This window comes from Chrysemys picta, chromosome 15, assembly GCF_011386835.1.
Source record: "Chrysemys picta bellii isolate R12L10 chromosome 15, ASM1138683v2, whole genome shotgun sequence".
In the NCBI taxonomy this organism is placed as follows: domain Eukaryota; kingdom Metazoa; phylum Chordata; order Testudines; family Emydidae; genus Chrysemys; species Chrysemys picta.
Genome location: NC_088805.1, coordinates 10273496 through 10300758, shown reverse-complemented (window position 1 = coordinate 10300758; position 27263 = coordinate 10273496). Strand labels below are relative to the sequence as shown.

The window sequence follows — 27263 nt, the reverse complement described above, 5'->3', positions numbered from 1 at the left end:
ACAAGAAATGTTGCTTCGCTTGGAGGAGAGCATAAACAACAACTCAGTGAATTATAGATTTCCTTGCATGAACCAACAACAGTGAAGAAAACAAACGCAAACGGTGGGACTTTGCAATTGACTCTCAAGTGTTGGCAACCAAGCAAATGATATTTTTGGCCTCGTAACTCAATCATTAAATCAGACAGTAAAAGGGACCTATGGAAGAGTAAGACCCCCTTACCGAGCGCCTGTGTAACAGCAAAAGGAGACCAGTAGGAGGTGAGAATTACACTGGCAGTCAAAGTAGCATATAAATAATCATAGTTAACCATAGCAGACTTTCTACGAACTCAAATACAGACACATTTTAGAACATAAAATATGCTGCGATAACATCTAAAACTGTACATCTGTATCTCTACTTGATACCAGAGCTTTCACACCACCTCTCTAACAGCTCTCCTCAATTCTAACCCCCATCCCCCAGACTTTTCCTTTGCTCCATCACCCATCTCCAATTCTGAGGTGTCCCTCTTATGCTCAACTTCCAACCCATTGTCCCATCCCCGAGACCCCATCATTTCCCGATTCCTAGCTCATCCTTCCCTCATCCTCAGTCATTTTCTCTTTATTTGCTCCTTCCCTTCCGTTTTCAAGAATGATCTGGTTACCTCTCCTTAAAAATGCTGTATATTCCCATTACCCCAGTTTTCTCTTGGATCCCACGCCCCCCAATCGTCTTTCTAATTTCTCCACTCTACTGAAACTGCTCTTACTAAAGCCTCCAAAGACCAAGTTTAAAAGGCTCTTCTCTGTTCTTAAACTGCAAAATATAAGGTCAAAGCACTTTCCTCTGGTCTAATTTTTCTACTGATGTTCTGTGGTGTCATTACTAATTTGATCATATTGGAATGATTGATTAATAGGCTGGCACAGCACGTTTCACACTGCCTTTTGGTCTCTAAGCAAAAATTGACTATTCTTTTCCAGTGGAATGTGCCTCTACAATTTACTTACAAGATGATCCTCTCTGCTTTGCTATTAAAACCAGAAATGAAAAAAATTAAAAAGTTAATAATTCAGAAGAGGAATTTTCTTATGTTCTTACCTGGGGCATCTGTCCTAAATAGTGGAGGGTGAGTTTCTTTGGCTCTAGGTAGAGAATTTCTCCAAGCTCCTGGTAAGGTTTCCAGCTGGGTGTCCAATATCCATGCTGAGTGAGTTGCTTGTGTCTCCTGTGGTAGTTCTCCCAAAACATTTGCTCCCTTGTGGATTCCCAGCAGTTATAAACCGTGCTACTTCTAGCTTGGACCTTTACACCTTTCTGTGTGGGGATGGGCAATGGTCTTATGAGCACAAAATAACGAGGGTCTAAAGTCTTAGTGTTCCCAGGCATCCTGATCTTGCTATTCATCAACCTGCTGGCTAATAATACTGGTCCCCGGGTGGAATCCCGGTGCTTCTACTGCTGCTATTGGTGATCTTGATCGCCCTCCTTTCACCTCCAAGCAACCCCTGCCACAGAACACAGCCCTTAAGACCAACGGTCACCTGCTGCATGGACCCCAGAGATGATCTTCCTGTTAATTTACAAGAGTAACTTATCAAAAGTATCTGCCACAAAATAACCTGAGATATAAAGCCAATCCACTCTCCTGTACCCACGGCTAGTGGAAATAAATCGTTCATGAACAAACCCACAGCCCTGCCCCACTAAACAACCAACAGGCCAGGGAACCCACAACACACAGGGCTGAACAGAGAGCTCTCTGGGATCCCTCTGAACAGCTTTATTTATTCATTTCAAAAGACACAATAAAAACCATTTCCTTGCGATTTGAATTCTAACAAGAGGACAACAGGTAGGGCCCAAGACCAGACGATGCCCCCCTCCCCACCCTCACAGCACAGAGACCCCCGCCTGAGCTCAGGAGCAGAGAGACACACAGTTCAGAAACACCCCCAGGGTCAAGGAGCTGATGCCCCCCTTTCACTGAGACCCCCCAATCCTCTCTTTGAGTCCAGGTGCTGAGCCCCCCCACTGAACTCCCCCCCCGGGAGGTCCAGGTGCTGAGCCCCTCCCCACTGAACCCCCCCCCCGGGAGGTCCAGGTGCTGAGCCCCCCCACTGAACCCCCCCCCCGGGAGGTCCAGGTGCTGAGCCCCTCCCCACTGAACCCCCCCCCGGGAGGTCCAGGTGCTGAGCCCCTCCCCACTGAACCCCCCCCCCGGGAGGTCCAGGTGCTGAGCCCCTTCCCACTGAACCCCCCCCGGGAGGTCCAGGTGCTGAGCCCCCCCACTGAACCCCCCGAGTCCAGGTGCTGAGCCCCTCCCCACTGAACCCCCCCCCCCGGGAGGTCCAGGTGCTGAGCCCCTTCCCACTGAAACCCCCCCCCCGGGAAGTCCAGGTGCTGAGCCCCCCCTCCTGAGTCCAGGTGCTAAGGCCCCTCCACTGAGCCGCCCCCCAGAGCGTGTCCCGGAAGCAGCGCGTCTCTCCCCAGCCCACCCGCCCGAGACGGCGTCCCCTGTTGCCCCTGACGACGCGTCACAGGCCTCGGCCACCTCCCCTTGGGTCCCTGTTCCGCGGCGGGCGGGCGGGGCAGAACTGCTGACGTCACCCGCCAGGAGACTGGACTGTGAGAACAGCGCTTCTAGGCAGCGCTCCTCCCTCCCACCCACCCGGGCGGGGGCAGAGCCGGGACCTGCCTGCCCCACTGGGGGGCGCTGGGTGGGGGTGTGAAGTGGTGCCTGGTAAAGCGCTTGGGACTCAGGGCTGCTGGTTGGCATCTCTCACTCCTTTGCGCCGACACCCTGGCTAGAGCGGCCCTCCAGTGCCAAACCCCGGCCCCACAGCCTGCGGGGTCTGGCTTCACACAGAGCAGGGGGGGTACAGAGCCCCTTCGCCTGTAGGGCGCACACAGGGGTGGTCACAAGGTCCTGGCTGGTGTAAGCTGGGAGGATTGCTACCGTAGGTGCTGCTGCACCCCCAGCTTGAAGTGGTTTCCAGGGGGGTTACAGCATTCAGCACCCCTCATTGCTACCCACCCCAACATTTCCCTGCATTATCCATGTGAGACTGGGCAGTCATGTTCTGCACGCACAGCAGACTGAAGCTGGAACGTCAACAGATTCAGAACTGGTTGGGGGTGGTGGGGACCAGCAAAAACCATAACAATTGCATTAAGGCATTTCATTGTGTACTATTGTGTCTACACACCAGCATCACTCATGCTGGTGGGTAACTGAACTGACTCCGTGCGCAGGGGGAACGCAAATTTGTATTACCCATGATTTTGGCCCCCGGTTGTAAATATCATGAAATTACATTATGATTAATAGATTGAAAATGTTAGATGAAAGATATAGAGAAGTGCAAATTCCTTTGGAGATATTCACATTCACAATACTCTATGTGGAGGTTTTTATTCACTCTTCCCATCTGTAAAATGGGAAGAGTGAAGTATAGAGATGAGAGGTTCCTTGGTCAAAGAAATACCAGACATGCTCCTGCTTTATTGGAGACAATGGCAAACCTAGTGCAGGATTGGACCCATAGCCTGTTAGCTGCATAGAATTAGAAATCAAGTCTCCTGCCTCCCATGGGAAGCTCTAGGCACTAGCCAACATCTCAAAAAACAAACAAAAACAAAAAAAAACCAACCAACCCACACACACACACACACACTTCAGTTGCTTCACTTTGTCAGTGAGCTTCTTCAGCACAACTTTTCAAACTTCACGCAAATCTTGGCAAACAAAGCCCTAACTGCTGGAAAATGAGAATTCAATATGAGTTTAATACTATATCTTTTCTGGCCTACGATACATACAATAGCAGCAGAAAATAGCATATTATTTATAGTACACAGTTTCCAGCAAATAAATGTTTGTATCTCCTTAAAAACTCTCCCAACCTTTTGAATTCTATAAAACTTGGAGGGTATTATTTACAAATACATGTTCTGTTTCCTAAAAAGAGATGCTTAAAATGTGGGGGGAAGCCCAAAGTACTCCCCTCCCATTTATTTTCTTTTACTTTAAATAACTTTGCTAGAAATAAGATTGAAAAATAGTTATGTATCCTAGCAGCCCACAGTCCAAGGTGCCATCTTTCATGGCAATGCTGTAAAATAATTTACCCAACCCTCCTACCTGGACAAGTGGTTCCCAACCACGGGTACGTGTATTCCTGAGGGTATGCAGAGATCTTCTGGGGGTACATCAACTCATCTAGATATTTGCTTAGTTTTACAAAAGGCTAGAGAAAAAGCACTAGCGAAGTCAGTACAAAACTAAAATTTCATATAGACAATGACATGTTTATACTGCTCTATAGACTACACACCAAAATGTAAGTACAGTATTTATATTCCAATTGATTTTATAATTGTATGGCAAAAATGAAAAGTAAGCAAATTTTCAGTAATAATCAAGCTAGCCCAGTACAGACAGGTTGATAAGAAGTGGGAGAATACTTACAAGGGGAGATAGATTCAATGTTTGTAATGGCTCAGCCATTCCCAGTCCTTATTCAATCCTTTGTTGATTGTGTCTAGTTTGCATATCAATTCTAGCTCAGCAGTCTCTCGTTGGAGTCTGTTTTTGAAGTTTTTCTGTTGTAATATAGCCACCCGCAGGTCTGTCACTGAATGACCAGACAGGTTAAAGTGTTCTCCCACTGGTTTTTGAGTATTATGATTCCTGATGTCAGATTTGTGTCCATTAATTCTTTTGCGGAGAGACTGTCCGGTTTGGCCAATGTACATGGCAGAGGGGCATTGCTGGCACATGATGGCATATATCACATTGGTAGATGTGCAGGTGAACGAGCCCCTGATGGTATGGCTGATGTGATTAGGTCCTATGATGATGTCACTTGAATAGATATGTGGACAGAGTTGGCATCGGGGTTTGTTACAAGGATAGGTTCCTGGGTTAGTGGTTTTGTTCAGTGATGTGTGGTTGCTGGTGAGTATTTGCTTTAGGTTGGGGGGTTGTCTGTAAGCGAGGACAGGTCTGTCTCCCAAGATCTGTGAGAGTAAAGGATCATCTTTCAGGATAGGTTGTAGATCTCTGATGATGCGCTGGAGAGGTTTTAGTTGGGGGGCTGAAGGTGACAGCTAGTGGTATTCTGTTATTTTCTTTGTTGGGCCTGTCTTGTAGGAGGTGACTTCTGGGTACTCGTCTGGCTCTGTCAATCTGTTTTTTCACTTCAGCAGGTGGGTATTATAGTTTTATATGCCATCATGTGCCAGCAATGCCCCTCTGCCATGTACATTGGCCAAACCGGACAGTCTCTACGCAAAAGAATTAATGGACACAAATCTGACATCAGGAATCATAATACTCAAAAACCAGTGGGAGAACACTTTAACCTGTCTGGTCATTCAGTGACAGACCTGCGGGTGGCTATATTACAACAGAAAAACTTCAAAAACAGACTCCAAAGAGAGACTGCTGAGCTAGAATTGATATGCAAACTAGACACAATCAACAAAGGATTGAATAAGGACTGGGAATGGCTGAGCCATTACAAACATTGAATCTATCTCCCCTTGTAAGTATTCTCACACTTCTTATCAACCTGTCTGTACTGGGCTAGCTTGATTATCACTTCAAAAGTTTTTTTTCTCTTACTTAATTGGCCTCTCAGAGTTGGTAAGACAACTCCCACCTGTTCATGCTCTCTGTATGTGTGTATATATATCTCCTCAATATATGTTCCATTCTATATGCATCCGAAGAAGTGGGCTGTAGTCCACGAAAGCTTATGCTCTAATAAATTTGTTAGTCTCTAAGGTGCCACAAGTACTCCTGTTCTTTTTGCGGATACAGACTAACACGGCTTCTACTCTGAAACCTGTCAGTAATAATGTGCTGTAACACTTCTGTAGTTTTAGGTCTGATTTTGTAAGCAAGTGGTTTTGAAAGTGAGGTGAAACTTAGGTTACATAAGAGAAATCGGACTCCTGGAAGATTGAGAGGACTAAACCTACTAGCCAGAACTAGATACCAAAGATTAACTCTTCCCTTTCCCTCAATCAGGACTTTGTCCAAATCATACTGCTCCTTCTTATGCACCATTTCCAAGACCTCGCCTTTTCTATCTGTGTGCAGAGCAAGGTAGGGATTCCCCTTCCCCCCCCCCCCATCATAATTTGTCCACAGGCAATTAAGGCTTCACATTTGGTGATCTGTCAAGAAAAAAAAAAGTTTGTCCGACTTTTCCAGCTGTGGTCTCAGTCTCCCAAGGACATGAAAGTAAAAACTGTTATTGTAGGAAGTGTCTAAAGGCATTTCTTAGCCTTCTGTTTGGTCTGTTCTGGATGATTGCACCTCATTTCTGGTTTCTCATTTTAATTTTCTTGGGTTTTAATGTGTCCGACTCTCATGTGCTCATATATTTAGTTTTGTCCTCACTCAAATATAAATTAAAATGCTAACGCCACCAGCACTCTGAGATGGCGAGTCAGAGCGGAGACTAAGCACCAGTAGCAGTAGGAATCTGACCTGATACTTGAGAGCTTTGTTGCAGGCTAAAGGGTTCTGACAAACAACAGACTCTTGTTAATTTCATTTTGCCATGGACGCTGCATCTTGCAACACTGAACAGCAGGTGTATATACATACTAAAAACCTTTAGGAAATAATTCATTTCCATGATTTTCTTAGTACAGATTGCAACATCTCACTTAGCGTTAGACTTTTATTCTAGGGATTTAAACAGAAAGGCCTGATCTACTATCATCATGCAAAAAAACTAAAATAAAATAAACTAGGTTTTAGGAGCAGCCTTAATGACTAAAAATTTGGTTTTACATAAATACAATGATCCCTGTCCTTGAAAAATTGAGATTTGATGGGTCTTAGTGATTTGTTTGCATTAGAACAAATCTCATATTTCATACATCTGAAGACTAAAGCAAGTAACTGTTCCCGAGCTCATCTCCTGGCTCTGACGTTGGAACTCTCACTGTTTGTTTTGGCGGCCGGGCAGCATGTGTATGTTGTGTGTGCATGCATAGATTTCTAATGAATAATGCTTCAAGATCTATTTTTACCGATTTTCAGTCTTCTTGTTAACATCCCTAATATAGACTCAGATTTAAGGCTAGAAGGGACCATCAGGATCTAGTCTGACCTCTGGCATATCGCACTCCACCAAACCTCACCCACCCACTCCTGTAATAGACCCCTAATCTCTGGCTGAGTTACTGAAGTCCTTTAAATCATGATGTAAAGATTTCCAGTCATAGCAAATCCGCCATTTACTCTAATTCAAATCAGCAAGTGACCCATGCTCCATAGGAAGGTAAAAACCCACCAGGATCTCTGCCAGTCTGACCTGGGGAAAATTCCTTCCTGACACCAAATATGGCGATCAGTTAGACCCAGAGCATGTGGGCAAGACCCACCAGCCAGACACCAGGGAAAGAATTTACTGTAGTAACTTGGAGCCTTCACCCTCTACTGTCCCATCTCCAGGCACTGGAGATATTTGCTACATGCAGTTGCAGAGGGGCCATGGGCCATTGTACGCAATCATACCATCCCCTCCCATAATCTATCAAGCTCAACCTTGAACATAGTATTTATTTCATTTCAATGTCATTAGAAAATCCACCCATCCAAAGCTCTTGAGCACATCTGATAGTATAGTGTACAAATCTTATCACTGAAATAATGAACTCCTCTTTTCCCTGCGATCCATTCAGAATGCACAGAAATTACCCTCTTAGCTCCCTTGCTCCAGCCACTCTCTCCTCAAGCGATTGGATGAACAGATGAGTTTCTGGATATGCATCAAGTGCTTACAGGCTTGAATTGTACCTAAAAACAAATTGACAACACTGGTATAACACACTCTTTGCTAGGTGTGTTATGGAGCAGTGGGTAGCCACAATCTGTACAAAGAGCCCTATGCCAAGCCCTGGGCGGGGTGCTTAAGGGCAGCCCCCAGCCTGTGTCCCTGACGTGCACCATCTAGGGCAGGTTGAGGGTCCAGGGCTCCCCACAGCAGCTCTTATGGCCTAGCTTTGGCTTCCAGCCTGGCTGGAAGTGAAGCCTCGCAGAGAAGAAAAGGAGCAGGGGCAGGGCCTTGTGGCAAGGAGGGGCTGAGGTGGGCCACTGGGAAGAGGCTGGCGCCACCCCAAGCCTCGCTTGGGCAGGTACCACAGGGAACAAATTCTGTAGTGGAGTCATTCAGCCTAGGACCGGGACTTGAACTCTGCATTTCGGAACAGTCCCACCCAATTCGGACTAGGTGATCACCCTCGGCGGGTCTCTCAGTACATGAAAAGGAGGGAGCAATTCACAGGAAGCACTACAAGCATCCTATAGCCAGTGCATGTTTGTTTGTTCTTTGTTAACAGCAAACAAACAAACAAAGCATCTTTATCAGTGAAGTTGAAGCCTTTATCATTTAGCTGTTAGTGCTGCATCCAGTCTTTATCACCCACGCTGTCTCACCCTCATGCCCCCTCCTTTCCACCTCCACCACCACAGAATCGCCTTCTCTTCTTTCTTTCCCTTCTCCCCCTCTCCCCACAACTTCCCCTCGCATGCTAAAGGCTGACCCCAGGTGTGAAGAAGGGAGTATTACATGCAACTTTCTGCACTAGCAGCCTCTTTCTTACCAGCCAAAAGGTATTGATTTCAGTGGGAGATTCCCTGCGTTAAAAGGGACAACAGCTTTAGGCCCTATGTTAGGAAGGATCAGGTAGTCTTCTTTCTCCACCTTGTATATACCACTTCTTGCTGAGTTTGTCCCTCAACACTCCCTCTGCCTTGAAAGTTGGCTGGAAAATTCCCTCTGGAGGGGCAGACAATGAACAACAATTGAATCAGCTCCAAGATGCTCAAGCCCCTTGCCCAGCATTGAGTGCGGCTCAGTTTAGCCTATTTATATGGAAATGCCCCTGTGTTTTCTCGAAGGCAGCGCTGTATATATTATTCAGAAACAAAAAATGGGTTTGCGGTTTTACATTTTTTGGAGACAAAGTGTGCACAGACATTTTTATTCTGTGGCACGTGAGGAATCAGGAGTAGAGCTTTCCAATTTGGTCAGCACCTGTTCTGCAGGCATCAGATTCTTTTACTACCCGTTTTTATACGATCTCAGATACATTTCTCTGCTGCTCTATTCATTGTCCAGTCTCATTTTCAGGGGTTATTCTGAGAAAGACAGGGATGACAGTATATTTTTGAAGGTTTTCTGTCTGTAATTTCTCCATCCAACATACAATTTTGGTGGCAATTTAACAGCTCTTACAAATTACATTCTTATCATTTCCTGGTTGTCAGAGAAGAAGTCATCTCTTTTTACCACAATGTTTTCAGTTTCTTATTGCCACTGTATTTAAGAAAAAACTTCATTTTTTCTTTTTTGTCCTTCGCCTCTATTTCTTATTCCTCAAGGGCAGTGTCAGAAATTCAAAGCTGGTTCCTGGCTATCAGATGATCCAGTATTTTCTCGTCTTTTGGCAGTTTTGTAGAAACTCGCTCTTCCTTCAGTTCCTTCCATCTAAATGGCACCTCTTAATAAATTACCCTTTGTCTTTCAAGCAAAGATCTCGAAATGTGACATTTTGAATCTATAATAGTTGCATTCCAGTGTATACCGCTATCGGGCATCAAGCACAAGGCCAATAGAAAATCACTGGTGCAGAAAATAAAAAGATTTGCATATTTGTGCTCTTGCCCTCCCGTCCAAAACAATTGTGCTCTGTTCTGTATTTTCAAAAAGTTTGATTTTAATATGGGAGGAGTTCTGTCAAGAAATAGCAAAAGCTCCCCCCCCCCCTCATTTTAGTTATTGGGCCGATTTTCCTACCTAAAGGGTAGAAGCAATAGCTTCTGCAGAGGTATGTGCCTCCTTCTCAATCTGAATGGAGCATTATCTTCAATGTGTGTCATTTCAAGTCATAGTGCAGGGATGGTAGAAGCTCGCCCAATCAGTAAGCCTAATCCAGCAGCAAAGAGCGAGTATTTCTCTTCAAGCATTTGAGTCACATGTGTATTACCCCACAAAATTGGGGAGGAGGGAGTTAGGATGGATTAACGGACACCTCCACATCCGCTGCAGCCCTACAGGTCTATGAAAATTGCTTGAACACAAAACGCTCTGTGAATATCTGAATTTTAAAACAAATCTGGTTCCACTATGTTCATTCCCATTCCCTAGTTAATTTCCTCAGAAAGAGTTTATGGCAGAGATCCAGGACACGTGCAACGCATGTTGAAAATAAACTATGCTCCCTTGCGATTGTGCATATTCACACAAGAAATCGAATGCTACATTACAATCCCCAGGACCCCATCCAAAGGGTAGTGATGTCAAGGGAAAGACTTCTTTTGACTCCAATAAGCTCTGAACCAGATCCCTAAGCAGGCAACAAAAATGTAGTGTGAATTATGGGCCTGAACCTCATTCACACAAAGGCCCCTTTGTATCACTTGGGTAGTGTAAAGGCCCCTTAAAGCGGGAATACGTTCTATTTATATCCACTTTAAGCACAATGGCATGACTAGAGTAGGGTAAAGTGGTTGCAGTATAAATAAGTAGTGAGAAGCCCTTGGAGTTTTTCCATTGATTTCAGAGGGGCCAGGATTTCACCCTATATGTCGAATTTGACTAGCTTGGATTTTGAATATGTAAGAACATTAACATACTGTGTGCACGTGAGTACAGCCCATGACTTTTTCCATAATTATTTGGTAAAGAAGCAGTATTGCCAGTCTCAAGCATAAAAACACACACACACACACCCCATGGAGTCAGCCCCCCAAAAATCACAATTGTCTTGAAAGTCTCAAGCAAGTGTTAAATGCCATGTTCTTTTTAGTTACCTTCTGGTTTCTGAAACTTTAGGATACACTCGCTTCAAGCTTTTCACTCCAACCATGAGGGCTAAAAACTTATTTAATACACATACAACAGGGGGGCCCCCCCAAAATGCAGGACAAATATGTGACAACCTGCCCCCAAGTCCTGGCCAGTGATGCAGTAGGGCTCAGGCAGGCAGCCTACATACTGTGGCCGGTGGTCCCACGTCACTCCTGGAAGCGACCGGCTACTGGCATGTCTGGCGGGGGTGGGGAGGGTAAGGGGGAGGCTCCGCTGCCCCCCTCCTCACAAGGAGCAAGCAGAGACATGCCAGCAGCAGGGCTAAGGTGGCTCCCTGCCTGCTTTGCCTCCCTCCTCCACGCTGCTTTGCTCCTGGAAGCAGCTGGCATGTCCCTGTTGCCCCCCCCCCCCCCCCGGGGGGGGTGTCTCTGCATACTGCCCCCGCCCCAAGTGCTGACTCCGCAGCTCCCATTGGCCAGAAACTGCGCCGCCAGCCAGGGCTCAGGTTGTCACATATTTGTCCTGTATTTTGGGGCCCCCGTCATTGGGGGCCCCGTGCCACCACACTTTGTTTCATGGTAAATCTGCTCCTGTGTACAGGGGAAGCAGCACAAACAGATACACAAAGTGCTATCAAATGCACAAATGGGAAAAACAATAGAGGAAGTATTTCCCCCCCTTCATTAACTTCTTTCAGCTACTGTGATCTTGAATGCTGTTCGGAACTCGAGAGGGTGGGATTTGGATGCCCGCACCACTTAGGCAGCTTTGACACTCTCAACTAGGATGGAGAAGACTTTTAGGCAGAAATGAGATTTTCAAGTTGATGGTGACCATTGAAAATTGTTTGGGGCTTAGAGACCTTCAGCCTGCCTCTCTGTTGCCTGAATCTTGGCTATTGGTTAACAAATGAGGGCACAGTAGGTGCAAATCACTAGGATTCTGAACTGGTAACGTTTTTCCAGATTACCACTTTGCATTGGTGTAAGTGAATGCACAAGATACAGGGCAATGAAAAACTAGGCCCTTTGGGTAACATTTTCAAAAGCACTGAAATGATTTATGAGCCTAAATCCCACTGACTTTCAATGAGATTTAAACACTTGAAAATGTTCCCCTTTCTTCTCATACTAGTCTAGAAAGTATCATGCACACCAGAAACACTAAAAAAAAAAAAGTAATAAAAGGACAAGACATCCATTTAGAATTTATCCTGAGAAGTGGACTTCACTGCATTGAAGCATCGTCAGTAATTGCCTCTTGAACCATTCCATAATGAAGGGACCTGGGGGACAATCTCATGGAAAAAAGATCAGCAAACTCATTTGATGTTAATCTTCCAGGTCAGGTTGCATCCTGGAGTCTGTAGAATGATCAGACGGGAAAATGAAAGAGGGTCTCCGACAGAGGTTCTGAGCCATATCTGGATCTGAAGAGGCCCTCCAAGCCCAACACTGCAAGAAAAGCTGAAGTTAGAGGGGGACCAGAAGAAGTAAGGATTACTCCTCTATTCGGAGTGATGAGCCAGAAGGGTCTGTATCCAATTGTCAAATCATTTGTTCACTCTGGTTAAAGGAAAACACAGAGAACTGTAAATTAAGAAAAAGAGTAAATGGGGAACTTCAGTAAAGTACTGTACATCCCCTTCCTGTCCTTGGTCTCAAAGGGCACGTCTACACTTCAATCAGAGTGGTGACAGCAGCACATGTGGACATTCCCCAGCTAGCTTTGATCTAGCTACAATAGCAGTGAAGTTGTGGCCGATGAGCTACACAAGTCCACCCAGGTATGTAGTTGAGCAGCTGGCCTGTGCTGCCAGCCAGGCTATCCCAGTTTCATTGTGATTATTATTGGAGCTAGCTGGGGTATGCCCACATGTGCTGCCATCACCACTTTGATTGTAGAGTAAACATACTGACAGTCCCCTCACCTCAGTCTCACTCCACACCTGCTCTCTCCCACTCTCCATTCCCTCGTCTTTGCCTTAGCTAGACCTCCAACCAACCCTCCCCCTACAAAAATTGTGGCACTAACATGACATTGGCCACCATCACATTGATCACTCTGCTTGTACATTCTGTCCCTTTCTCCTACCCTTTGGCTGGTTTATTTATTTAGATTGTAAGCTCTTTGGAGCCAGGATTGTTTACTGCTGTGTGTTTACACAGCACCTACCACAACGGAGCCTTGCTCGGTGTTGGTCCCTATGCACTACCGTAAGAAACTTGATAATACCTTCTACAAACAAGCATGGACTGAAGCTACCTCTCGACTGGCGCAATTGAAGCACAATTTATAAACAAGACATCTAGATTTCTTTCAGAAAGGGAGGATTGAGGAGCCTTGTGAAAAAGATGGAATGGGGCTTGAAATAAACCAGACCTAAGCAAGTGCGTTGGACCAGATGGCTATTTCCTTTTCCTAATGTGTTTTATGTTCTTGTTTACAGAAGAAACATGCCAGAAAATTGTTTTTAAAAACAAAACCTACCTCTAATGATTTGGAATTCGGATGGAACATTGATTTTTGCAAAAATCACCATGTGATAATGATAATCATAGCTCATTATTGATATTCCTCGTTAACAGAGTCTCAAGGTGAGGCAGTGCTACAGTGGAATCTCATGCTGCCATAAGGAAGGGTTTGGTATGGGAATAACAGCCTCAAGATTCATACTTTCTGGGATGGAGTGGACTGGGTTTATTACAGATTTGAGGGACGGGGACATACAAGCCACACCTCTGCCAGACTGCTGCCTATTGGCTCAGGAGCAAAAAGCTAGTGTCCTTAAAAGGGACAGTTATAGGTAGAGCCGTACAAAATTCACAGTCCATTTTGGTCAATTTCACGGTCATAGGATTTTAAAATATAGTAAATTTAATAACTATAGCTATTTAAATCTGAAATTTCATGGTGTTGTAATTGTAGGGGTCCTGGCCCAAAAAGGAGCTGGGGGGTCGGGGGTCGCCAGGTTATTGTAGGGGTGGTTGCAGTACTGCTACCCTTACTTCTGTGCTGCTGCTGGCGGCGGCACTGCCTTCAGAGCTGGGCAGCTGTAGAGAGCAACTGCTGCCTGCAGAGCTGGGCCTTCAGTCAGCAGCCGTCACTCTCCAGCCGCCCAGCTCTGAAGGCAGCAGCACAGAAGAAAGGGGGGCATGGTATGGTATGGCCACCCTTACTTCTGCACTGCTGCTGGCGGGGCGCTGCCTTCACAGCTGGGCACCCGGCCAAGAGTCGCCGCTCTCCGGCCACCGAACTCTGAAGGCAGTGCAGAAGAAAGGGTGGCAATACTGCAACCCCCCCTAAAATAACCTTGTGACCCCCCTGCAACTCCCTTTTGGGACCCCCAATTTGAGAAACGCTGGTCTCCCCCATGAAATCTGTATAGTAGAGGGTAAAAGCACACAAAAGATCAGATTTCACAGTCCGTGACACGTTTTTCAGGGCTGTGAATTTGGTAGGGCCCTACTTATAGGATTGGCTACAAGTGTCTTGGGTGTGAGATCTGAGGTACAACTGACCTGGGGTAAGCGACTGGTCCTTTGGGACTGGGAGTAAACGGAATATTATTGTGATTTTTGGTGCAAGGCACCATCTAATCACAAAGACAAGCTTGCCTGGGTGGCAAGATGTGCCAGAGTGCCCAAGGGGACAGTCTCTGGCTCCATGTTAAGGCTGTTCTAGTGCTTGAGGAGTTCACACTTGATACTTGGTTGGGGAAATCTAAGTATAGAACACACAACCAGTTGGAGGTTGTGCCCAGCTTCTTAGCAGTCTGCCCCGTGGTTGGCCCTCAGTTATGAGCCACTCCAGACAGCCTGACACCTCTATCTTTAGAGGAGCAGTGAACTTGGGAAGGTTTGGTTAGTGCTGTAGTGAGGGGGGCTGAGCACTGCAGGGGAGATGGTTCTGGGGAGACCCAGGGTTGTTGGTGTCACCCTGCAAGGAGGAGTATCCAGGCTGGGGGAACAAGGCTAAAGTCACTAGCCAAAGCTACACCTTTATACCTTTGCAAAAGTTTAAATGTATATGCATGTGATGGGGGCAAATTATACCAAAAGGCACAGAGCAATGGAGAATCTAACCCCCGAGGGACCTTGGGTAAGTTGTTTCAATTCTCTGGGTCTTTATAGATGTGCAGTAGTGGCAACGGATAAGTAAATGCCAGCCCTTATCTGTCCATCAACCTAGCCCTCTTTGATTGGCTGATTTCTTATAGTCATCCCACAGAGGTGGGTCTTGTGAGATCTGAAGGAGGAGAGGGCAGCAGCCGCACAAACTCAACATGGGATTGGCGTTCCATAAGTAGGCCACTGCGTGGAACGTGGAGCAAAGTCAATTGTGCAAGAAGCTGAAGAAAGAACAGGCACTTTTCACACCACATGAAGGAAACAGATTGAAAAGTTTCTGAAGAAGCTGTCAAGATTCAACCCCTGGCCCCTGTAGCTTGGGACTCGCCTATTGCATTTGTTCACCTTCTGTCTTCCTCCCAAGCAACAGACAAGCCCAACATTATTTTATGATCCCAACATCTGGCAAGCAGCTCCCAGCAACCCTCTAAGCCTGTCACCATAAAAAATAAATCTGCACGTTTCAATGGCCGACTTCATAAAAGTATATGAAAAGTAGTTAAAGGGATATTTCACAAAGCCAGTAATATAAATGCAACCTCTGAGCTGACTAATTAACTAAAGCAGCAATAAAAAGGGAAACCAGCCTCCCATCTGTGGAAATAGATGTTATTTTATAGAGGTTCTAATTAGTTATGCCAGGTCCTGCAGTTTATTTAATTTCATCAGGAAAGTGATAGAGCACTAGATGGTACAGACTTCACAAATAATCGTTCTTTTTGAGGTAAACCGGGAGGGATAATGAAGCCGGGGGAAGAGAAGCTGCCTGTTGGAAGAGTCTCATTAGGCCCTTGGACACGATATCCTTGCAGTCACTCATTTTCATCTGTGACCAGAGGAACGAGTTTTTAGCTGTGCTGAAGTAGTGAACGAAGGTGAAGGGCAGCATCCCGAAAACCCGAGCCACAGGTTTTCATGGGTCCTCCAGTAGAGAGCAGCAACAAGTCTCTTGTCATGGTGGGAAAGCCAAGGTCAAAGCCAAACCGAGTTAAGAGTTTCCCAGTGAAGAGCTGTGGTTTGTGGGAATAAGAAGCTGCATGTCAGTGCTTTTCATATCCTTGACTATCCACTCCAGCTCTGGTTTCTTCAGACCAGGATGGCGTGCGGGGCTATTTCAAATGACAGTCTGAGCAAGGTAGACCTCACTTCAAAACCTGTTTTCATTAAAACTGTTCTGATCCTAAATGAAATCTCCCCTTGCCTGGCTGCAGTCTGCCTGCCAGCTCAGCTATCTGCCAGCTGGAGAGGGTGAGGGAGGACAGAATGATTTAAGCGCCATTCTGAACGCTGTTAATACTGTTCTTGGTTACATAGCAAGCGTGTGTTTATTTTGCAGGCATTTCTATGGAACCAATCACCACAGTCCGAGCACCTCCCGTGCTTTAATGAAACTATCTACACAGCTGCCCCCTAGGAGGTAGGCAAGTATTGTTAGGGCTGCTTGAAACTTTTCCATCAAAAAACAGTTTTCTGACAGAATGGTGGGTTTTCAGCTAAAAGAATTTTGTGGAGAAATGACCGTTTTCCCTCAAAAATTCACAGTTTTCCTGGCATTTAGTTTCTGAGACCAGTCTTCCAGCTGTTAAGTGTGAACAAAACACGGAGCTGGTCAGAAAAAACACCTGCCTATCTCTCCCCCTCAATTGAAAAACCAATGACTTTTTAGTAGTTTTTTGCCACATGATTTAGAGTTTTGATTGTTTTTTGGCAAACACATTTTTGGTTCTCTGATAATTGTCCCTCCCCTCAAGCAAAACATCTAAATTGTTCATGGAAAACACAAGCCATTTTCTGACCAGCTGTAAGTGTTATTTTTCACATTGAACAGCTGGGAAACTGAGGCACAGAGAAATGGGCACAAAATTGCCCAAAGTCACTCACAGGGGGGCTAATTTTCCATTGCCCTGCAGCTTGGGTGGTCGTTTGCATCTGCGCAACATGCCTGTAAATTCTTTGCACTGGTACAGATGACTGCACGAGGTGCAGAGCAACAGAGAATCAGCCTCTGGGAATCTGTGTCAGCGCCAGGAGCTGACTCTATGTCCCCTAAATTCAGGCCATTGTCCTTCACCACAGGACCATCTGTCCTAAGTCAAGGCGAAGGCGGAGCCCACTCCAGCTGGAGTCGCCTCTTTTAAAAACCATCTCTTGGAGAACAAAGTAGATCTAAGGGATGATCTACCACAAAGGCAGGCTTGCCTGGGTGGTGATAGTCCTTTTGGGCATGCCTGTCTGTCATTCCATGTTAAGGCTGTTCTAGGGTTTGGGGTGTTCACTTGGTTGGTTAGTTGGTTGGTGACATCTAATTCTAGAACACACAACCAGTTTGGGTCTTGTGCCCTGGTTTGTAACACTCTGCCCGGAGGTTGGCACCCATGTTTGTGAACCACTTCAGACAGCCTGACACCACCCTGCGGCTGTGGCCAAAGGCAGACAGACAATGTCACACATCACCGACAACTGCCCTCTCACCAGATGCGATGGTGGCCTGGGGGCCCTGCACACTGCTGATGAGGCTGCCGCAAATTGGATCGGCAAGCTCTGCATCTGATAAAACACAGCGCTAGCAGTGATCAGCATCGCTAGCATGCTTTCAGCTCTATAGGAACAGGTGTGAAAAGGGGCCATTGCAGCAAACAGAACCAGATCACAGCCCACGGAGGGCTGGGTAGGAGGTTTGCCACGTAACTCGGGTTAATGAGTACATCCTCTCATTCACCCTGGCGTCACAACCTGGACTAGGACTCCTGAGATGTGTCTTCTGGGATCTTCCAAATGCGGAGGTTAATGAATGAATCAGAAGAGAGGTTACTCTTTTCATTGCTTCTCTGCCTGCAATGGTACTTATGAAGTCACCTTAATGCCCAATGAGCTCATCATGATTAATGCTTTAACAGTACATAGCGAGGGGATTAGTCATGATTAGGACTGGAGTCAAAAATATCATCTATTGCCCCTTTCACGACAGCAGCGTTTGTACTTGAAAACAGGAATGCTGAGTGCTCTGCTGTTAGTAACCAGGCTCTTGCTCACACTGATGCAAGTCAGCAGTAATTCCACAAAACGGACAAAGCAGATGTGAGGGGAGAATCAGAGACCCTGTATGTTCCGGTTATGCACAGCAAAGCATAAAAGTCCATCAGCCTCAGTGCTATACGGGAACAGATGCCCAAACTGACCAGAAAGCAGGAAGCACTGCGGATGAAATACTAGTCCCACTGAAGGCAATTGCAAAACTCCCATTAGCTTCAATAAAGTCAGGATTTCACCCTGTATTTTTTGAAAAGCCATTCTGAGAAAAAGGACTTTGGCAAAAAGCCAAAAGGCCTGAATCCGCACTGCCTACAACTCCTCCTGACTCCTATCCCATAGGACAAAGACCAGCTTGATCTAGAGAGGAGAGAGTAGGGTAGTGAAGCTGAAATGTGAGCGACTTAGATGATTCTGGTGTGATCAGGTAACAAGCAGTTTTTAATTGGCCTCACTTGGAGAGCAGCCATGTAATTTAACAGAAGGCGCAAACATGCAGGCAAAATACAGAAAAGTGCAACCCTGTTAAAATACGAGGCATCATAATGTCAGGCAAAGTGCAATTTGTTTGACACAGTGCTAGATTTGTGCTTTTTCGGGAGAATATCTCCATGGAGGCTAATTAGATGTTGCTAGAAAACAGACTGGAATTGGCTGTGGTATGGTCTGCCTGCTGCCAAGCATTACCTAGCAAGCAATCCCCAATGCAGAAACCAGCAAACTGAGCACCGACAAGTATTTTCAGACGCTCTGAAAACCCTGCTAAGCCTTCAGCCGTTGAGCAGCTTCTGCCAACATCGCTCTCTCCTAATTTCAGTCTGGAGTCTAGTCTCTTTTCTTCTTTCCCCCCTTCACAACCTCTCCTTTCTCCGCCTCCCGATTTTAAGGGTCAGAATGTTTTATTCATTGGTGACTTGTCGTAACAGATAGCGACACAGACACCTTGGTTTTAGAAGTGGTGTCATGCTTCCTTCCAAGAGACGGTTGTGAGAGCATTATGCTTATTTCGGGAGAGGAGTTCCCAAAGACAGGTTGCTTCTGTGCCAGTCAAAGACCAGGGCAGGACAAGTCAACAATTGCTTCCAAAATAGGCCCTTCACAGAGCAGGGGTGTTCTCTTTCTTCAGACCGTTAATATACTGCCCTGAAAGAGCAATTCCTTAGATTACAAGCATCCAAAGTTCTCACACGCCTGGCGCTCTAAACAGCTCAGACTTCCAGACTCTTTTTTTAAAATGGGGGCCCCTAACTCAATCTGAAACAAACTGCTTCCTGCCACCCCCTAAACCTCACTTGCGCAGTTATCCTCTCTCTCCTCCAGCAATAGGAGACATGGGGGGAGGGGGGGAAAGCAAAGAGTTATAATTGGGATCAATAAAACTATGCCTAAGCCTTTTTGAAAAATGTAGTAACCATAAGAAAAGCGGATGTCACTTGGTTTTTATTACGCAACAGCTGCGATGTAGCTTTACCGTAAAGTGGCGTGGAAGATCGGCAGCGAGGTTTAAACTCTGTGCATTGTGGCTTACAGTGCATTATTGTAGGGGGTGGATTACTCACAAAGTGAAGGTACTGGAAATACCCACAGGTACTTCCTGAAGCCGGGTGGGGGGGGAGGGGGACAGGAGGTTAAAGGACAGTTTTTCCATTTCTATGCCAAGTTTCATGTACAAATAACTGCAGGCACAGTTGAGTTCATTTCTGTGCCTAAGTACCCGATATGTAGGGGGAACTGTGGTGTTAGATGTCTAAATGCCAAACGCTGGCCTGACAGTGACGAGAGCCTGTAAGACTGGCAGGCTGGAGAGGGTGAAGCCCTGAACATTTGGCCCCATCCCTCTGCATGGCTCCCCCATGGCAATACTGCACCCGTGGCTCTGGAGCTCTCTGCTGTTCCTAGGAGTCCATGGGTTTGTCTGGAGCTCCTCTTGCTCCACCTAACACAAGGCAGCTTGGGGAGTGTTAAGCAAATGAATGGGAGCAGCCAGTGGTCCTCCCCCCACCTTCCCTAAACTAAGGAAGTCAGGGCCCAGGGAGGCAGGAGAACACAGTTATTAGAAGAGGAAGGATGGTCCAGTGGCTAGGACGTGGACTGAGACTCAGCAGATAGGATTCAGATTCCCTGCTCTGCCACAGGCTTCTGCAGTGACCTTGGGCAAATCACTTAGGCCCAGATTCTCAAAGGTATTTAGGGACCTGAGTTTACCATCTAAGCCCCAGTGGCATTTTTGAAGCCACGGCTCAGCTGCTGCTAACTCTGCAGGTCCAAGTCGCTCCTGGTTGCCATTTGCCAAGCCACCTAAGCCCTGACACTACTCCGTAGCTGACAAGCAGCTCAGAGCCCTAGCTCAAGCTGAAGCCCTAAAGCAGGATTCTCAAACTAGATGGGGAAAAGCCTATCTCACCAGTAGGCCCCCCGCCATAGGCACGCTCTGAGCCCCTGGTACCTGCCAGACCAAGGCCAGAGGCAGGCAACTGGTGGGGTTGGGGGGGAGAGGGTTGCAGCAGGGCGGACCTGAACAGAAGACTGCAGGGGGACTCAGGACACAGGTAAGAAAGGTGTAAAGCAGGAGCAGGAAACACACACACACGCGCACACACACACACACGCACGCACATGGTCTCCACTGCATTGACTACTTAAGCGGAGTCCACTAGGGCTTAGGTGCCCAACTCCAGGAGAGGGTCCATGGCTGAAGATCCTGAGTGGAGGTAGGTGCCGATCTCTGGCCCATCTGCCAGCTGCGCAGGCACCAAAGCCCTTCTCCTCTGCTTGCTCCCCTCCTTAGTGTTTTACTCCTGGCTAGCTCAGCAATCCCTGCTCAGCTCACTGGCTTCAAGACCCCCTTTTAGGTCCCTAACTCTCCCTGTGCATTGTACGGAAGACCCAGGCGCCTATCTTGGGCTTGAGGATCCCACGAGCCGTGGTTAGAATGAAGATTGAAGAGTGCAAGGAAGGCACTGCCTTTGCCTTGAGGCTCTCACACGGTTTACTGATAGAGTGGTTCTGGGCCTCAGCAGGATGGGGTCCCACTGGCATTAAGAGGCAAGTAGATACACCTGCCATGCTTGGGGGAATATGTTACTAGATCAAAGGTTTCATTTTCGTTAGAGTCCAGTGAGGGGAGCTTTTGAACACAGTTTACCCCAGATATCATTGAAGATTCAGTAAAGTGTCCTGGGAAGATTACTTTCCAAACCAACTCTCTCTCCAAAATAGAAATGCAACGTTGATGCTGGGCTCCTGGGTGCTCCAGGAATAGAAATAAAGAATAAATAGCATTGGTCTTGGAGCATCCCACGTACCCAGTTCTGCAGCCCTTGGTCATATTGAGCCCAGTGGGACTACATAGGTAGTACGTACTACTCAATGTGAGTAAGGGCTGCAGAACTGGGCCCAGCACGTGCAAAGGGTCTCATTGTTATATGTATGGCCCCACACAGCTCATTGTTTCCTGTGTACGCCCTGCACTGGACAGCCCAACAAGTGCAGTACTGTAGCAGAATCTGCCTTTTTAAAGGAAAAGGAAAGCAACAAAACTAAACTATCCTAAGCTGTGGTATTCAGGGCCCGATCAGGGAAAGCTCTGTTCTAGCTACACTGGAATATATGAACCCCACATTCTACAGTCCCTGGAGAAGATTTCTTTTTCCCCTTCCTTTTTCAGAGCAACACACGAGCTTGCAACGCTCAAGGGTTTCAGAAATCGGTCTTTGGTGCTGTCTTACTTCCTGAAAAACTCTGTACAGCATTGGGCTAAGGCATATTACTCAATTATCTTTCAACGTTGAACACTGCCTTCATTTCAGATCCAAATAGAGCTAGAGGTTCCACATAACTGATCCGGGCAGGTTAGAACAAACAAAAGAGGCAGGAAAAAAGCCAAAGCTTTCCTTAGGAAAAGCAACCAACCACCATATTAGGAAACAGCAACCTGTGATCCTCCCTGAGTTGTTCATTTACACGGCACCGCTTTCAGCCTCCTTTTCAAAGCACCCGATTATAAATTCCTGGCACACTTCCAAAAGATTCCTCCAGAACTTGTCAAAACTTCCTGAAGTGCAATATTGAAGCTGCATTCTCAACTGCAATATCAGCTGGTTGGAATAATTGAAATGTAGAGGGAAACTCAGTAAAGAGCTCTCCGATTAACACCATTCCTTGCCGGCCCGGAGAAGCTGGGATTTAGTCAGATTGCATTATCACCAAGTTCCTGCTGCTCCAACACCGTGTAGAAACTTTTCCAAAGAGAAGAAAAAAAATTACATTTCACACTTAGGTAGACACCTCTCTATTTGTCTACCTATCTATACAAAGTGCGTGTGTTTACAGATATATGGGACTATAAGTGTAAAGAAAGATATTTTGAAATCAGCACGTTTTTTTGCTTGTGAAGTGCTGCGTTAAATAGCACTACATTTCACTCCATTATAATCCCCCCTCCCCAACAACAACTTTGAAGCTCTTTAAAAACCATATATGGTAACTCAGATGTGAGCTCAGAAGACAAATAAAATGGAAGTATGACTAGCAGGCAAAACCCCCCCAAACCCTCTCATATCCAAAACATGCAGAATAGATTCCAAGGCCAGAAGGGACTTTTGTGATTATTTAGTCTAACCTGTATAACATGGGCCATAGAAAATGTCCCAAAATAGTTTCTATTTGAGCTAGAGCTGATCTTTTAGGAAAACATCCACTCTTGATTTAAAATAAAGATATGCCAGTGATGGAGACTCCACCATGACTGTTCGTAAATCGCCCTCACTGTTAAAAATTAACACCTTATTTCCAGTCTGAATTGGTCTAGCTTAAATTTACAGCCATTCAATCATCTTATACCTTTGTCTGCTAGATCAAAGAGCGCCTTATTAAATATTGTTCCTCATGTAGGTACTGGACTGTAATTGAGTCACCCCTTAATCTTGTTTGTTAAAATAAATAGACTCAAGGAGCCCAATCCATCACTACAAAGCAGGTTTTCTAATACTTTAAATATTTCTTGTGGCTCTTATCTGAACCCTCTACAGTTTATCAACCTCCTTCTTCAACTGTTGACACCAGAACTGGACACAGTATTCCAGCAGTGGTCACACCAATACCAAATACAGAGGTCATTTTACCTCTGTATTTGAGGTTGTATTGAATATAGGATGATAACCCTTTCAATGCAGAGATAAGGAGCATGGAAAGTAGCTGCTTCTTTAGCATTTACTTATTTTAAAATGTTCTTTTTCCACTATTGAGAACTGTTATGGCTTACTATGTGGGGAAATAATATTAAAACAATGGCCCAAACAATGAACGAGGATTTCCTAAGGAGATCCAGCAATAACGTTATTACATCATTTGTACAAAATGTATTCAAACAGGATTTAATCATAATCACACCAGTATTTAATGTGATACAGACGATATTACCAAACACTGTATCCATTTAACGTTAATGCTAGGCAGTTACGTGCTCAAAGGTCAGAAAACGTGAATTTACAACCTTAACTCTGCTCTCTACACTTAGAGAACGCAACAGAGCCAGATCTTCAAAATCATGCACACACCTGCTTATGTCTGAACTCGGGTGTGCAAAGGTCTTGCTTCCCCCCTGCCTAAGGTTACAAGCTGTTATGAACGTATGTCCTTTTGAATGCTGGCGATTTCAAAGTGGCACAGCTCAATGCCCAGCACAGCTCAATGCCCATCTCTCACTGAAACTTAAATCAACTTTGGGCACTCAACTCCCTTAAGCCCCTCTAAAGATTGGGGTTTCCAAATGTTTGAACATATAGTATTTGCCAAATAATACATAGCAATAACACAGATATACCTTATTGCATCATAGGTCTGACTCTCCATTGCCTGGCATCACTGATACTGGTGAAGTGTGAACGTAAAATGCTTCCACTCTGATTTGGTAGCATTTCTCACTCGCACTAGTGTGACTACACAAGGTGCAAGGCAATGGAGAATCAGGTCCCATGAGTTTTAAGACTATGACCCAGGTTCACTAGTGCCATGAGGTCTGAACGACTCCATTGACTTCAGCTAAAGTCAGGTTTGCTTATCAGAATCCTAAGACATGCAAAGAAGCAGACATAGTTAAGGCCCCTAACCATAGCTTTCCTGTTTCCCAGTTCCTGACTGAATAGCTGTGTGTCTTCACAATCACAGCACTTCTACATTGAATTTCCCCCCCTCACTTTTTTTTTTTATAAGCAGAAAAGAGAAACGTCTCCAGTTTTATAACTAAGGCCCGCTGATGATCAACATTTGTAAACTGAACAGTTGTACACTTAAGCACCCGCTGCCTAATGGGCAACTATAGTATATTAGTTATACAGGACAAGCGTACATTCCTATGTCTGCATGTGCCCATGGCCTTGTGAGTGCACACTCACCCAGCGCCACCCAGCTGAGTATACCCAGTGGCACTATGTACAATAAGGAGCTACTCATCTCAGTGCACTTTTAAAGTCAGGTCCATTCTTTGTAGAAGAGCACCAGGGAAGCGTAATGTCAATCCCCATGACCATTAGACTTCCCCTGGAGAGGGAATGCATCCACTACAGGTGAAATCCTGGCTCCACTGAAGTCAGTGGGAGTAGGATCTGGCCCCAAGTGTCCTATGGGTTCAGTTATAAGCATGCTAATTTGCAGAGTTAGAGCAATACAGAAAAATCTAAGATATAAAAGGCAACTACGTGCTAAATCCTAAATAAATCACTATGAGCAATTCTGTCTGAAGTATTGGAAGATTCTTGGATGCAAGATAGCTGGAGGGTGGAGCAGTAAGATTTCCATTCAACCATGGACTATGGAACAACAGTAGCTCACCGACTGTAGAGACTCAAGTCAATAAGTTGTTGTTGTTCTCTGCTGCCTTCCCTGCAAGATTGCACCAACCAAACAAGCATAAATGAGAAGTGCAAAACATGCTAGGCTGGCTACACTGCAGTGGGCATGTTATAGAGCTTGCAGATCTCCAGCAATAATAGAGATGTGTTGTCTTCACCAACTGTTCTATTTTCACAATGTTCTTCTGTTACAGTCTTATTGCATTAACAATTCTCCCCCAGATCATGCTATTACCAAAAAGCCCTGGCAGTCACAAGAGAAAGATTCCAACTATTCACCGTACATTTCAAGCTATGATAATATTAGGTGGTATTGAATTCAACTAGAAAATCATTTTTGCTCTCTCTCATGTGTATGTACACACAGTATCTGAGGCAATATCCATGTGCTAAATGGTATTTCACCGCAACCAGTTTTAACTGAATCATTTTGTAGTTGCAGGAAGAGAACAGAATGAGGAATTGCCCTGACAAATGTTTCCTGGCCTGAGAAAGAATCAACATGGCTTTGGTAAAGGGAAATCATGCCTCACCAATCTATTAGAATTCTCTGAGGGAGTCAACAAACATAGGGACAAGGGTGATCCAGAGGATATAGTGTACTTGGACTTTCAGAAAGCCTTTGACTAGGTCAGGGATTGGCAACTTTTGGCACACGGCCCGTCAGGGAAAGCTGCTGGCAGGTTGGGCCAGTTTGTTTACCTGCAGCGTCTGCAGGTTCGGCCGATCGCAACTCCCACTGGCCGCGGTTTGCCGTGCCAGGCCAATGGGGGCTGCAGGAAGCGGCGTGGGCCGAGGGATGTGCTGGCCACCACTTCCCAGCTTTTTCTTTCAAAAAAAGCTAACAGAATGTTAGTAATCATTGGGAAAGGGATGGATAAAACAGAAAATATCAATGCTGCTATATAAATCCATGGGATCCTCACACCTTGAATACTTGTGCAGTTCTGGTCATCCCATCTCAAAAAAGATATTAGAATTGGAAAAAGTGCAGAGAAGGGCAACAAAAATGATTGGGGTATGGAATAGCTTCTATACAACGAGATTAAAAAGATGGACTGTTCAGCATAGAAGAGATGACTAAGGGGGATATGATAGAGATCTATAAAATCATGAATGGTGTAGAGAAAGTGATGTGTTATTTACCCCTTCACATAAGACAAGAACCAGAGGTCACCCAATGAAGTTAATAGGCAGCAGCGTTAAAACAAGCATAAGGAAGTATTTCTTCTCCCAAGGCACAGTCAGCCTGTGGAACTCATTGCCAGGGGATGTTGTGGTGGCCAAAAGTATAACTGGGTTCAGAAAAGGGAACTAGATAAGGTCATGGAGGATAGATCCATCTATGGCTATTAGCCAAGATGGTCAGGGACACAATCCCATGCTCCAGGTGTCCCTAAACCTCCAACTGCAAGAAGCATTTGGCACTGGCCACTGTCAGAAGACAGGATACTGGGCTAGATGGACCATTGGTCAGACCCAATATGGCTGTTTTTATGCTGTTTAATGACACGAAGGCTAGATCTACACTACAACTGCTACACTAACACAGCTGCAGCTACACCGCTGCAACACAGTAGTGGAGACACTTGCTTCAGTGCTGGAAGGGGTTTTCCTGACACTAGTAAATCTGCCCTCCCCCCTAGCTAGTAGCTGCAGTGAGTGCTTCTGGGGGGCAAGCTCATACCCTCTGGGGAGGCCAGCAATGCTGGCTTAGGGCCTACACTCTCTAACTCAAACATGGCTGGAGAGAAAAGAGAGACACATACACAGAGAAACTGCCAGTCCCCCATAACTGGCACCTCCCATAAACATTTACCTAAAGTAAATCTCTCCCCCGAGGACTGTATCCTTGAGAGCCTGGCTTTTATTGGGCCCTCAGAGGAAAGCATGCGACAATATCATATCATTTATAGTTTTTCCATGGGCTTCTCTGAGCCTCCTTTGTAAGAGCTCAATGCACCCCTTTAGAAGCAAGTCTTGGCATTTGAGAAACACCGGCCTATAAATACTTGCTTACAGTTGGGAGAGGGCGGTGCAGGAAGTTCTATTGTCACTGCACTCATTTTGCTTTTAAAAAGAAACATTTCTTCTTTGCACAGGGACAGACGTGTACCCATTGACATGTGTCATCATTTCTGTGCTTTTGCAAGTTGCCAGGATTTTAATAAGCTGGCAGTCATTGCAAGACCCAAACTGAGGAAATGGCAAGAAAAGAACGCAAAGGGAACACGCACCCCCACAGAGTGACGTTGAAGAATATTTACAGTCGTCTTGAAGATAACAGGCCAGATCCCCGACTGGTGTAAAATCAGCACAGGTCCAGGGACTGCTACAGAGCAAGGATGACTTGCGCCCGCAGAGGATTTGGCTCAGCATCACCGGTCCTTTCTTTTGGGGGGCGGGGGCGGGTGGGGAGGGGAGG

The 27263-nt window shown here is 45.8% G+C and overlaps 1 protein-coding gene across 6 annotated transcripts in view; it reads right to left on the bottom strand.

Annotated features, from left to right (window-relative positions):
* The window catches only part of CCDC60 (coiled-coil domain containing 60), a 155447-nt gene that overhangs the window by 110655 nt on the left and 17529 nt on the right, over nucleotides 1-27263 (bottom strand). The window contains exons 1-2 of one of the 6 annotated variants that reach the window (XM_065567832.1): nucleotides 2488-2605; nucleotides 1091-1562 (exon numbers count right to left, since the gene is read on the bottom strand). The exons of 2 other annotated variants lie outside the window; for them this stretch is intronic. In XM_065567832.1, the coding sequence (XP_065423904.1) occupies nucleotides 1091-1396 (306 nt within the window). In that variant the 5' untranslated portion in view covers nucleotides 1397-1562; nucleotides 2488-2605. Of the gene's footprint in view, nucleotides 1-1090; nucleotides 1978-2487; nucleotides 2606-27263 lie in introns of those variants that run through there. 3 more of the 6 variants (XM_065567833.1, XM_008172051.4, XM_008172049.4) reach the window with 3 other exon arrangements.